Here is a 13,071-nt window from a genome sequence, read left to right as displayed (position 1 = left end):
ACCTGGCCTTGAGCACTGCCAGGGATGGGGCAGCCACAGCTTCTCTGGGCACCCTGTGCCAGCGCCTCAGCACCCTCACAGGGAAGAGCTTCTGCCTAAGAGCTCAGCTCAGTCTCCCCTCTGGTAGGTTCAAGCCATTCTCCCATGTTCTTACAGCAGCCAAGTGGTCAAGGACTTGCAACCATGATGCTACCTGGCCTTACCATGGGATAACACAGGTCTTGAGTCTTTCTCCCTACCCTTACCATCCATGCGGCCAGCCTGGTGATGCGGGGTGGCGGATGCAGCTCCAGAGGGAGTGCTCTGTGCTATCTAGGGATGGATTGCCAATGCGGAGCAATGGTTTCCTGCACAGAGCTGCCAGCCTGCCCTCCCCACTGACAAACCCCTGCCAGGATCCCTGCTGTCACACTTTCCACCCGCTCTCTCCCGTCAGGGTGACAGTGACGAGCAACTCTCAGTTTCCTGGTGTGCAGCACAAGCTGGCCAACCCTCCAGTGATGCTTTGTACCTGGTACCCGAACCCTGAGCCTCTCCCCATCCTCATCACCAAGCCCAGCATCCTACCGCAGGGCTGCCACCAGCTCTGGCCTCCCTAGCAAGGTGCATGCAATGGGGCCAGCAACACGCTTGGGGTTTCCAGCGTTACCTCTGAGTTCTTCTCATTGCAGTGAAGCAGTGAGAGGGGGAGATCCAAAAACGACTTTGAGAAGAAGCCAGGGCTCAGGAATAGCAGTGTAAATCCTCCCCTGCTGCTCTCTGCAGTGGTTATTGATGTGGCTTCACACGTTATCGCTGCCTCTCAGTCCTTGGATATTGGGTTTGGATTCAGGTAATGTGTGATGTGATGACTTCCCTTGTCCTTTTGTAGAGACCTTCTCCAAACGTGAATGTTAAATTCAGAGGAAGAGCCCTGGAAAATGCTGGTGAGCACCGTGGGGCTGATGCACAGGGGGAGTCTTTGGGGAGCCATGAAATGGCTTTTTACATGTGGCACGCTCCCCATGGCAGGGACGGTGTGCAAGAGCCTGATGTCGGACCAGACCCCTGTGAGGATGCTGGGGCAGGTTTTGCCAATGTCTGTCCAATGATAATGCCCGTTTTAACATAAAGGACTGAAAGCGGTGCCCCCAGGCTGTGTGTGAGCTTGATGCCATGTACAGCAGAGCTTCAACCCAAGGGACGAGGTCTAAAGCCCAGCAAAGGCAAGTGGGCCCCTTTTTGCAACCCAACACTGTGCATCCCCAGCACTGTTTGGGTCACGCCGTTGCTGTTAGGACGATGCTCCTGTGGTGCTGGGGAAGCCCTGGTGATCTGCACAGCAAGGCAGCCCTTGGATGGTGAGGGAATGTGGGCATCCCTTGGGACATGGGCACACAGGAGCTGGGACCCCAGGGCCACTTTCTCCTCTAGAAGGCAAAATCGACACTGGGGAGCTGCCCTGGAGCTGGCAGCCCCATCCCACAGCTCCTCTCTTTGCAGAGGAGCGGCAGTCCTGGCATGGTGAGGCTCCAAAGCATCACCCAGGGCCTCTGCCTGTCTCAGCCCACGAAGACCCTGGTGCCATCCCACACGTGTGATTCGGGTGCTATATTTAGGAGCAGGGTGACCTGCCAAGGTCAGGCTCTGACTCGGCTGCAGAGATGTTTGTGCTGTTACCAGCTCTTGCATTTGCAGCTCGAACGCCCTAACCACACAGGACAGGATGCGAGGGAGAGGGTAGGTAGCAAAAGCGACCGCTGGATTCCATCCTGCTCCATCCTCTGAGCAGCCCTCACGAGGTGCTGTGCACCCTCCTCTCCTCTCCTCTCCTCTCCTGAGGCTGAAAGCAGTGAGACCCCTCTGCATTTACACTGTGTTATTGGTGGTGCATGGCTGCACAAGCATCAGATGCCTGAAGAGCTTGGGGACAAGATCTTGCCTCCCTGCTGCTGGCTGGGGAGGTGTGAGGACATAGAGGGGATATGGGTTGCCCAAAGTTGCATGGAGGTGATGCTGGGGGGTCAGCAACCATCATCCCCAACAGCCCTTTTCATGCCCAGATATGTAGATAGAGGTAACATGGGTGAGGACAGTTTGTGATGGCTTGTGCCCTTGGGTGCAGGGTAAGCACCTCACTATAGTGTCACTAAAGCTGTTTAAAACTCATCTCTCCAAAGTGATGCCAAGCCCCAAGACCCAAAGTCCCACTGTCTGCTGAGGAGCATGAAAGCTGTGCCCACGCTAGAGATGCAGTGCCCATGGAGGTAGTCCTTTCTCCAGCATCATCCAGCCTGCCCAAGGAGAGACTTCACCCATTGGGAGCACAAGGGAAGGCCAGAAAGCAGCTCAACCTGCCAAGTGTATTCACTGCAAAATCACCCTTCCTGTGAAGGAAACAGAGGGTAAAAAAGCTTTCTTCCCCTTTTTTTGAGAAACCACTGATTTTCTGGTGCTCCCCAGCCCCTGTTCAGCCGCTCTGTGCTTGTATTCATGGTCTCCATTTCTCTGAAGGCAATTTGTCATGAAACTTTCATCCACAGCAGGAAAAAAAACAACCACTGGGGCATAGTCAGGACTGTTTCGAGGGCAAATATGAATATATGGAATAATATATCTCTGTGCTTCTGGTTGAAAGGTAGGAAAAAAGCATGGAAGTGCACCAGAGAAGAAAGTCTAAGCAACCTTCTTTTGTTGTGGGAGATGGCAGTGAACAAACCTACCCACTACGAAGAGGTTTTTCCAGGAAGTGTAGGTTGCTGCACCCTGTATCCCTTGAGCAGCGGGTGCTCACGCAACAGTTCTCATGCTACTTGCAAGCAGTGCATTTGAAGGAGCCCCAGCACCGCGCGTGGAGGATGAACGAACCCTACAGCCCTGCAACGCCTCGACCCATGAGCAGCTCCGTGCCCAGCACCATGAAGATGCTCATGGGCTTCCTCGCTGCATTTATTGTAGCACAGACAATCGGGACTGTGCTCTTCTGTTTGTATCTTCACATGAAGATGGATAAGGTAAGTGGAGAAATAAGGTGGGCTGTGTTGGGTTGCTAATGCGATTTGCCCTCCGCTGCGGTGAGGTGTGCTCACCCAAAGGATGAGCATGGTAGAAGATGATGCCGGACACCGGACGGATGCAGGAGTGGCATTTATTGCCCTCATGTTCTCATTTCTGTTTTAATTTGCCACTAAGATGTATGTAAGGAAGAAACCTGTTCCCTTTGTTAACGGAACAAGAACGGTTCGATGAAGAAGATCCGTTAATAGCAAACCATGGCCAGTCCAAGGAAAGAAGAGTGTGCCTTAAACACCCAAGTGGCTATTTTAGGTTCAATGGTGGATTTTCTGGTGACAGTCATCAAGAGGATGGAGGGGTCCAGAAATGCAGCTTTTTTTAGTGTTTGTATGTATGAATTTGAGCAACATCTCACTTTAGATGCTGTTTTTCTGGTTAGAGAAAAAAGTGGACCTTAGTGCTTGACCTTTTAGTGAAGGGACACGGTATTGGTGACTGTGTCTTGTACTTGGGACAATGTTTACCAAAGAACTAAAAGCTAAAAAGCTGGGTTTGATATTGCCATGACTGCACGATGCTTAAAATCACCAATCATTGGAAGCTATTTTCCTCCAAACCAGAAACCAGCTAAAGAAACAGACTGTGTCTAAATCCAAGAACGAGTTCTCTGTACCAGATACAATGATCAGATCATCATTAGTGTTTTTTAGACACGCTGTCTCAACTTAAATTGGCATTTAAGTGGGTGACTTCTGATCTTCAAGGGCAGGAAGCAACCCTGAACTAGAGAGGCTGAAAAGATAGGGTGGTGGAAGGGGGCTTTACTGCATGGAGTTTGCAGCCTGGGGTGAAGGGATGAGTAGAGGGTCCCCAGAGGCATCTGAGATGCAGATCTATCTATCTATCTATCTATCTATCTATCTATCTATCTATCTATCTATCTATCTATCATCTATCTATCATCTATCTATCATCCATCTATCATCTATCTATGGCTCTTTTTATTCCGAAGCTCTTGGCAGAATTCAGCCTCAACCCACAAGTTCCTTTGGTCCCCTGGCTGCTCTTTTAGTCAATAAACAATCTGAAACAATGGAAAGACATCCTGGATGGGCAGGGTAGTGTGGAGTTGAGGGAGAATCCAAGCTGGATCTGAGCTGGGATGGACCGAGCCAGTCGCTGCGATTTCTGTGCCTGTCAATGCAGGCGTGTGGATTTTTGCCACTTGCCTTTTGGAAAAAGCACAGTGGGAAACTGAAATTCATGACCAAGGTGATAGAAAACACAAAGGGATCTTGAGTAATCCTCCTCTAAGCCAGTGGTACCAACCAGGGTCAGCAATTCCCAGTGGATGTGGGTGCGGATGCTGTACCGGGCGGCTGGTGGGGGTACTTGGTACCCACAGCGTGTCTGCCCAGCTCATCCCAATGCTGAACAACTGACCCTGAGCTATCCAGGCTGTGATTTATCCCTGGCAGGAATACAGCGTGGCTCCGCTGCCAGCCATTGCAGGTTTCCCACTTACACCCCATTCACCCTCTCTTTTCTCCCACATCGGCAGATGGAAGAGGTGTTGAACCTGAATGAGGATTACATCTTCCTGAGGAAAGTACAGAAGTGTCAGACAGCAGAAGGCCAGAGATCGACGTTATTGGACTGTGAAAAGATTCTAAAGGCCTTCCAGGACCTCCAGTGCAAGGTATGCTGCTGTTAGGTCTATAAAGACCGCACTGAAGATGAAGGAGGGTACCAGGCACACAGCCAGCTTCATCCCATGGGTGCCCTTTACCCTGGGGCTGCACAGCACATGCCCCTCTTTACACTGGGTTAGTTTTACACTGGATTAGTTTTACATTCTATTTTTATACTCTATTGATAGAATTGAAAATTCTCATCCATTTTTGCCTCAAAATGGCCTTGGTCAGAGCTCATCCAGCTGCAGGTGGGATCCCTGCAGAGTAATGCTCAGTCCTTGTGGTTGGAGGGATGGAGCTGCAGCCACCCTGGTTCTGCACTCTCATCCTGGGTCTTTTCCTGATGCCTGGCACCTTGCTCCAATCCTGTGGGGATGCTTGTGGCCACCCAGGTGTCCATGAGGGTACAAGGCTTGGGCCAGGCAGCACAGCTCCCATCAGACAGTGAGGAGGAGAGGGATGTACAAATGCCACTCCATGGGCTCAGGGATGGTACCTCCAGACAGTGCAGAGGCTCCTCGTATGCGGGTGTCAATGCCCAATGACACCAAATGCCTCAGGTCTGCATCGGTACCCATCTGACAACAGAAAACTAAGATGGGCCCTGCTCAGCAGTCCTGAAAACCCCCTTATGCAGGGGCAGGGATGTGCCCAGCTTGCTCTATAGCATGGCTCTCCAACATGGTTTTAAATGAAAAGGAGATGGTTTTTCGTTTGTTTCTCAAATAAACCTTTCCCATCCCATCATTTGAACTGCACAAAAACCGGTTTTTGTGCAAAGATCATAAACCCTACAATCCCCCTCCTGCCAACAGCCCGTCCATGGCCATATGTGATGCCGGGGATGGTACTGGAGGGGACTCAGTGGTACCCTCTGCCCAGAGCTGGCAGGGCTATTGGGGCCAAAGAGCACCACCCCAAGAAGTGACGAGAGCATCCTTTATGCAAAAGCTTTCAAAATGATGGATATGTACATCCCTTAAACCCACCCATGTATTTTTGCTGCTGTTACAGGACAGGGGAGCCAGCAAGGAGGAGCCCAAATTTGAAATGCAGAAAGGTGAGTTCTCTGGTGCTGTCAGTGCACCCATGGCTTGGAAAGGGCAGGAGGAGTAGCTTGGCCTGGGAAGGGCTTTCCTTCACCCTGCCCAGCATGAGGGCATGGCACAGAGGCAGGGGATGGGGTTGGGGTTTGGGGCATCCCCATGTGGGGCTGGCAGAGGGGGGGGACTGGCCATGGCTGTGTCACCAGGGCAGGCGGCTATGGGTGCTAAGGTGCTTACATCAATGAAATTGAACCCACAGTTAAATCTGTGGCCTTGTTGCATTGCAGGCCATGAGCACGAGCATCCCCATTCGATGCACAAGAACGAGACCCCTGTGGCAGGTAAGGAGCGAACGCATCCTCTTCCACGAGGGCCCAGTCTCCTCCGTGGGCTTTATCCCCTAAAGGCTCCACCTTGAAGGCAACTGAGTGTCTTGGCTGAGCAGAGGCCAGATCCTGCCTTGATCCAAGCTGATGGGGGGTACTTTGGAGACTGTGTCTCTCAGATGGATTTGGCCCATAGACAAATAAAGGTGCAGCAGTCCCTGGGCTGCCCTGGGGAGACAGTGGGTGCCAAGGCATCAGTAACCCCAACCTTCCTGAATTGCAGTGGAGAAGAGGCAGCCGGTTGCAGTCCACCTGGCAGGTCGGAATATCAGCAAGAGAGTCTCAGGTAAGACAGATCCACTTGGTACTGCCTTGCCTAGGGAGCCAGTGGGACATGGCAGTGTCCATTCCCTGGCCTGTGATTACTGCCCCATGGCTCTCTAAGGGCAGGGACGGGGACTGTACAACTCCAGCATGAGAGCTGGAGCCAAATTCCCAATGGTCACATCACCACCTGCACCTCTGCCACATGGGGTTCATGCATCCCATGCCAGCTGTCCTCAGTAGCCTTATATATGCCTTCCTAGAAATATATATATATCCTATAGATCCTTCCTAGAAATGCACTGCAATGGCCTAACCTTTGCAGTGTTTTCTATGAGTGGAAAACCATTTCTCTTTGTATTTAAGGAAAATCTTTTGGACTCAGAACACAGCAAAAACGCTTCTGTTCTCCTGGCCATACCTTGCCTGGTGGCTGCTGCAGGAGGGCTCTAAGCATCTTCTCAGCTGCAGTGGTCCTGGTAGCACTATGTGACTTCATAGTCACAACATAGATAGCTCCAGACTGATTCAGGCAATATGCACTTATCCACAGCCATGGCCACGTTAGGTTTGAGAGATGCATGTGAGTCCATTCGCATTTGTGCATCCTTGGCACAGACCGTGGCTGCTCTCACTCCTCCCTTCCCCAGCACAACCTTAGCTGAGGGACATCATCCGAGAGCAAGGATTATCCAAGTAAGAGCATGCAGGTCATTCTGTGCCATGGATTTCACAATCTGGGCACCTCTGCTTTAATCCTGGAGTAACTGCCAGTAATCAGCAAGTGCTCTTTGCACCCCTGACGCAGCATTTCACCCAGAGCTCAGCCTGCCTCTGCAAAGCTTCGTGTTAGATAAGATCAAAGAAGAGAGGAACTCGCTGCATTTTAAACCTCCCAGCTTGAGCACTTGTTGAGCCCATAAAGCAGGTTGAAATTGCTGCCTGGAGCTTGGCATTGGGCACATTGGAAACTTCCCCATGGGATGTGCAGGCGTGGTCCATGGGCTGTGTGCATCCCCAGGACCTCTCATGCCACCCTGGGACTGTGGAACCCGTTACTCCCCTTGGAGCCAGGTTGCTCTCCCTTGCTGCTCTCATTGGTGTCTCTGTAGGTTGGGGAAGGTCCAAAGTTCCTCCTGGAGGTCATAGCTGAGCTCAGCCTCTGTGGCCATGGCTTCCTGGTCTCTGCATTGACCTACCTGTACTGACTCCAGTGGGAGGGCATGCTCTTGAGCTACTCTGGTGACACCGATAGTGTCCCAAAAGCCATGGGCGGTTGCCATGGGCAGTGGAGGCAGCATCTGCCATGCAAACCCCTTCCAGCTCTGCACCCTGCCGGGGACCAGAACTGTGGGATGTTTGATTTGCTCTTCCTTTGCCAAGTGTCAGCACTCACATGGGAGAAGCTGTGTGTCCCGGGATGGGAGCCTCTGAAGATGGGAGCTGCAGGGTGTTTTGGCAGTGCCACTGAAAGCCATGGAGATAGCAACCCCATAGGGCAGACACGAGGGTGTTTGGGTGGCAGTGGCAACTGTGTGCAATCCTCCACCCTCAGCGTTTCCACTTGGTTGGATGGAGGAAGCAAAATGCTCCTCTGCTCGCATCATCGATCCAAGGGTGTCAATGCCAGTGACCAGAAACATGAGTTAAACTTGTTCTGGTCTCAGAGAAGGGGATGCTGCACCCCTGGGCTGGGGATGATGCCCTGGGGTAGGCAGGAGCCACCCCTGCACACTACAGCAGACAGGCTGTGATGCCAAACATCTGTGGGGTCTCCCCCCCCATGTTAAATGGATGTCTTTCTCCCAACTCATCTGCCATGCTTTCCCCCTACAGTGCTAGAGTGGGAGACGACGATGTATGGCCCTACGAGCAATGACTTGATAACCTACCAGGAGGGGAAACTGAAGGTGAAGGAAGCAGGACTCTACTACATCTATTCCCAAGTCAGCTTCTGCTCCAAGAAAGCAACTTTGGCACCATTCACCCTCTATATTTATTTGCATCTCCCCATGGAAGAGGACCGGCTCTTGCTGAGGGGACTGGACACACACGTAACCTCCACGTCGACCTGCGAGCCCCAGTCCATCCGGGAGGGAGGTGTCTTCAAGCTCCGGGAAGGTGACATGGTCTTTGTCAACGTGACAGACTCAACACGAGTGAACTACCGCCAGGGCATCACCTACTTCGGCATCTTCAAGCTGTAGTGAGGAGGGGACCTCCCTGAGCTTTCCCTGTTTCCCCTATTTATGTCCCTCTGCCTCTTTGGTTTCCTTGTTTCTTAATTTGTATATTTTGTTATTTATTAATGAGGACCAAGGGGCCCTGAGAACACAAATGGAACAAAGTCTGAAGCTGTTGTTGTTTGCACCTTGCCCTAGTCTTTCATTGCCGTCTGGGTCCACCATGCAAGGGTGGATTGTCCCCGTTGTGTCACAAACCAAACTCCATCATCAACGTATCTTTCCTAACAACGTAGGATGGCCCAGGCCCCTCCATCCTTCCTACCTATCTCCTGTACCAATCTGCTTGCGAAACAGCAGCGGAAAAAGATGAAAAGGCTTAGGAAGGTCTCCTCTAAGGGAATCAGTCAGCCGAGAGCTGGCCTTACGTGCTGGCTGGTGGTGATGCATCCTTGCCACCCTAACTGCCTGCTTTGTCTTGAGAAAGCCCTTTTTCCACTTGTGCCTGCCTATGAAACTCAACCAGCCTTCTCATGCAGGGTGACACAGCCTTGGCCGGGTACATGAGGGACAACTGGTGGCTGATTTCAAGCTAGAGCATGAGTAAGGGACCAGCCGTGCTCTGCTCTCATGACCTGAATCCACTCACCAGCTTGTCCTCCTCCCACCCCTGCAGGTAGAAGGGATCTTGGCCGCCATCATCAGATTTGGACCTGCCTCCTCTCCTGCGACTCCACCTATTCTAAGAGGAGGACCAAGAAAGCAGGGGGGTGGCAGGACCCTCTGTGTCTTCTCAAGCCCTCCAAGGTGCTTGTGCACTTCCAAGAGCATCTTCTATCTGTCCTCAGCGAGGACGTGCCCACAGCAGCACTTTACCTGGAGCTCTAGGAGAGCAGGACTGTGCACACAGGCAGGAGTCCCTCTTGGGCAGGGGTACACTGCACACTAGGGTCTCCCTGACCCTCTCCTCCAGCCTGGCCTGAAGGGAAGGGGAGCTGAGCAACAGCAGGGCACAAGGATGTTGATGTGGTATTCTTCAAAGGCATCTGAAGGTGGCAAGGGTGGCAAGCCTGGAGCATTTGGTTGTGCAGGTCGCACTTGTCAGAGTGCAAAGGTTTGGGAATACTGCTGGAATCCAACCGGTGTGGAAGTGGAAGAGCTTTCAGATGTGGCCAATGCTTAGGATTTGCTTGGCTGGAGGCTGCAGGTCTGGTCCTAACATGGTGGTGGGATGGTCCGCGCAGGCCATTGCACTGCTGGTTGCCAGTTTCCAAGCAGGGTCTCTTACTGGGTGCCTTGGTACCAGCCTTACCTTGGCACTCCTTGCTTGGTGACAGCCCTTTCCCCTGGTTGGGGCAGGGTCCCCATTGGCAGGGTCTTTTAGGAGGCCAAATCCATTGTGTGCACCCCTGCTTGGAGGCAAGGGAGACTACTTCCGCCCAGTTCAGTTTGGGTTGAGGGCACTCATGCTATGGAGCAGTACTGGAGTGGTCAATGGGAGCAGCCCACCATGAATGGGCACCTCCAGGGCATCCCCAGCTCCAGCAGTGCTTTGGGCTGTGCAGATTAAGCTGTTGGGGGGTATTTTCCTCTTTTTTCATGTTGATGGTAATTTGGAGCCCAGCTCCATTGCTTTGAGGATGCTGTTGCTGCTTGTGTTGGAGTTGGGTCATGTAAAGGGGCCATTTGGGAGCTGGCATAAGAGAGGGGACCAAAGGGACCCTGTATACATTAGGAGAACAGGATGCTCTCTGGTTAAAGCCTGGATCTGGCTTCGTGGACACATGGGAGTGGAGATGCTCCCTCCAAGATGAGCCTGGGGGATGCCTTCTCCTTATTCTCATGCCCAGCATCACCTCTGGGGCATAGGGGCTGGAGGTGCCTTGCTCTGCCTCTTCCTTGAAGTCCCCAAAGTACCACTTGGGTCTCCATTGCAGACTCCAGTGGTTTCTGCACCATGTGCCCAAGTGTTTTGTTTGCACTTGTTCTTTTTCCTGCTCCAAGTGCTGTGTTTGGGAAGGGAAAGCAAGATCCAGCCCTTGAGCCTCCTGCTTCGGCTGAGAGCACGGCGCATCTCTACCAAAGAGTTAAAAGGAGAGGAGGTCTTGTCCAAGCGGTAGACCAAAGGAAATCCTGTCACCACACCTAAATGCCAGGAAAAACACACACACCAACCAAAGAGAATAAAATCAAATCGCAAACAGGCAGGAAGTCACTTATCTACAGCATCCTGCCGGTGCCGCGGGGAGTGGCTGCTTTTCCATACAGCATCCTTGGTAGCAGAGAGCAAGCAGGGCTTGAGGGATGGAAACGCATCTCCTTCCTCTGCTGCAGGGTGATGGTGGGAGTAACAGATCCAGGTGAGCAGCATCATTTGCACCAGTATCCTCCCCAGTAGGTGACGCAGCCATGGGTGCTTTGAGCGTATCAGGGATGCCCAGAGCATTGTGGTGGAAACGAAGGAAGCAGCCCCGAGAGCCAAGAAGTGATTTTTTGGTCCTTCTTTATTTGTTGAAAATGTCAATTAAAAAACTGTTCAAAATAAAAACATGTTAGAAAAGTTGAACTTGCATAAGTAGTTACAGTAAATACACCTACATGACAGAGATAAACTGGAAGGCAGCGGACACAACATCCATCTAAAGACAGACTCACTGGAACCTATTTACAAAGCACTGTAAACAAAGTAAATATGGAAACATTGCTGTCCATCTGGCATGGCTTCTTTTCCTTTTTAGTTAAGTTTCTTGTCTTGTTTTTTTTGGCTTCTAGCTCTTGACAAAACGCTTGATCCAAACAGTCCCAGTGTGCCCTCCACCACGTTACGCCTCACACACATGCATATGTACACAGCACGGGTTTCAGCTCAACCGGGGGGAGCGAGGAAACGGTTTTACCCTCTCCTTGGAGTGTGAATGGTTTGCTTCATTGCATGAGCTGCACACCTAAGCCTGGTCCCCATCCCACCTTTGGGCAGGCAGGAGGACAGGACAGTGCCTGGGGTTCTGGATATGGCATCCTGGAACAGCGGCATCCCATGTGCAGCACCCTGCGATATGATTAACCAGCACAGCAGGGCCTGACTGCCAAGCAGACCACTCCATGGTGTGCCTGGGTAGGGATGTGGAGAGCTGCCATCCAGAAGGGATGCTCTGGAGCAAAAAAAGAACCTCTGTTCTGGCCTAAAAACGGTTTTAAGAGGGGTTTGTTCTTTTCCTGCTCCTTGTTTTGGAGCATAGCTCTCCCCAGACACCATTTCTGGCTCAACTCTAACTGCAAGGAGGGAGCTGTTATTATTGCCTCTGTTATGTCCTTCATGACCAACGTAAGCCATGAACTCATGAGCTGTGGTGTGTCTGCACACCCTGGAACCATGCTGCCCAGTGATCCCAGTGATATACATAAGACTTATCATTAGCTTTAACAGAAGGTTACTTTTATAATGCTGCTAAGGAAGGAAGGAAGGAAAACAGTTGTTCTAAATGAGGGTGTAACACCAAATAGGATGGAGATAGCTGATACATATGCATGTTGCCTGTGTGCTGTGTTCAAGGAGCTGTGCAGGAATCCGACGGGTGTTGCACATAAGTGCCCCAGGAGCGTTCCAGCTCTTGCCAAAGCATAAAGAACTTTCCTATCCCAAGGGAAAGCTCCTTTTCCCTAGCAGAAAGCCCCTTTGGGGCCATGGGGGGATAAGTGGCCATTGCCTACATTCCCAGCCTTTGGGAAGGAGCGTCGGCGAGCCTAAGGTGAAGGGAGCAGGGGACCAGCACATCTGGGGGTGGTGTTGGCTGTCAAGCAGTGTCTATTTCATACAGAGAAAAGCCTGTCCTGCGAGGGGAAGCACAGCAAGACTCTAAACTGATACGATACCTGGACACTCAATATGAAAACAAAGCAGGGGGAAGGAGCTGTGAGTCATGCATCAGGGAAGGGATGGGGGGACGGAAGAGCAGTTACCTGTTGTGCTAATCACGAGCTGCGCAACACACCTTTCCCATGCGCTCTGACAGGTGCTCCAGCTCTCACTTCCCCAAGGGATTCCAATGTCTTCATGATAATTGCACATTTGAATCAGGATCAAGGCCACACGGGAACCACAGTATTGCTGGGCTCTAAGTTCGCTACAGTCAACTAATGGGGAACAAGAAGGTGGATGGGAAGAGCCTCCCCAGTTGTGATTATCTGAACAGAGGAGCACGGTGCTTTTTGGTTTCTGCTCAATGCCACCTCAATAATGTTTTCATTCAATAAATAGGTACCGGTGCTTTTGATAAGAATGAAAGCATTAAAAAGTGCTCAAGCTTCCTCTTAGGAAACTGCTGCCAAACCCTTTGTGAGCAGCAATCATTTAGCAGAGTTTGTATTTGCTCCCAGTAGCAGGTACGATGAGGTATTAGTTGCTGCAGATGAATTGTGAATCATGGACCGCTTGCTTACTGGTTTAGCTGTGATTGATTGTTTCTGGTTTATTTCCTTACTGCATGGAAGGAAAACTATGGAA

The 13,071-nt window shown here is 51.5% G+C and overlaps 1 protein-coding gene across 1 annotated transcript; it reads left to right on the top strand.

Annotated features, from left to right (window-relative positions):
* Positions 1 to 2,540: 2,540 nt before the first annotated feature.
* CD40LG (CD40 ligand) lies at positions 2,541 to 11,169 on the top strand. The gene is made up of 6 exons (XM_061353197.1): positions 2,541 to 2,993; positions 4,556 to 4,693; positions 5,703 to 5,748; positions 6,022 to 6,075; positions 6,344 to 6,406; positions 8,221 to 11,169. Exons 1-6 carry the CDS (start codon positions 2,631 to 2,633, stop codon positions 8,589 to 8,591), a joined length of 1,035 nt encoding a protein of 344 aa, XP_061209181.1. The 5' UTR covers positions 2,541 to 2,630; the 3' UTR covers positions 8,592 to 11,169.
* The last annotated feature ends 1,902 nt before the right edge of the window (positions 11,170 to 13,071 follow it).

The sequence above is a fragment of the Neopsephotus bourkii genome, unplaced genomic scaffold (assembly GCF_033783945.1).
Source record: "Neopsephotus bourkii isolate Nb327-2 ecotype Australia unplaced genomic scaffold, CSIRO-AGI_Nbou_v1 NB_668, whole genome shotgun sequence".
Taxonomy (NCBI): domain Eukaryota; kingdom Metazoa; phylum Chordata; class Aves; order Psittaciformes; family Psittacidae; genus Neopsephotus; species Neopsephotus bourkii.
The sequence above is the reverse complement of the archived record's forward strand: the minus strand, read 5'-3'. Positions and strand labels throughout refer to the sequence as shown.

What these genes read in the sequence shown, in the direction of transcription:
- CD40LG (XM_061353197.1), top strand. Translation starts at nt 2,631, where the DNA reads ATGGAAGTGCACCAGAGAAGAAAGTCTAAGCAACCTTCTTTTGTTGTG. An exon ending in TTCACATGAAGATGGATAAG is followed by an intron (nt 2,994 to 4,555) that starts GTAAGTGGAGAA and finishes CCACATCGGCAG; the next exon opens with ATGGAAGAGGTGTTGAACCT. An exon ending in TATCAGCAAGAGAGTCTCAG is followed by an intron (nt 6,407 to 8,220) that starts GTAAGACAGATC and finishes TTCCCCCTACAG; the next exon opens with TGCTAGAGTGGGAGACGACG.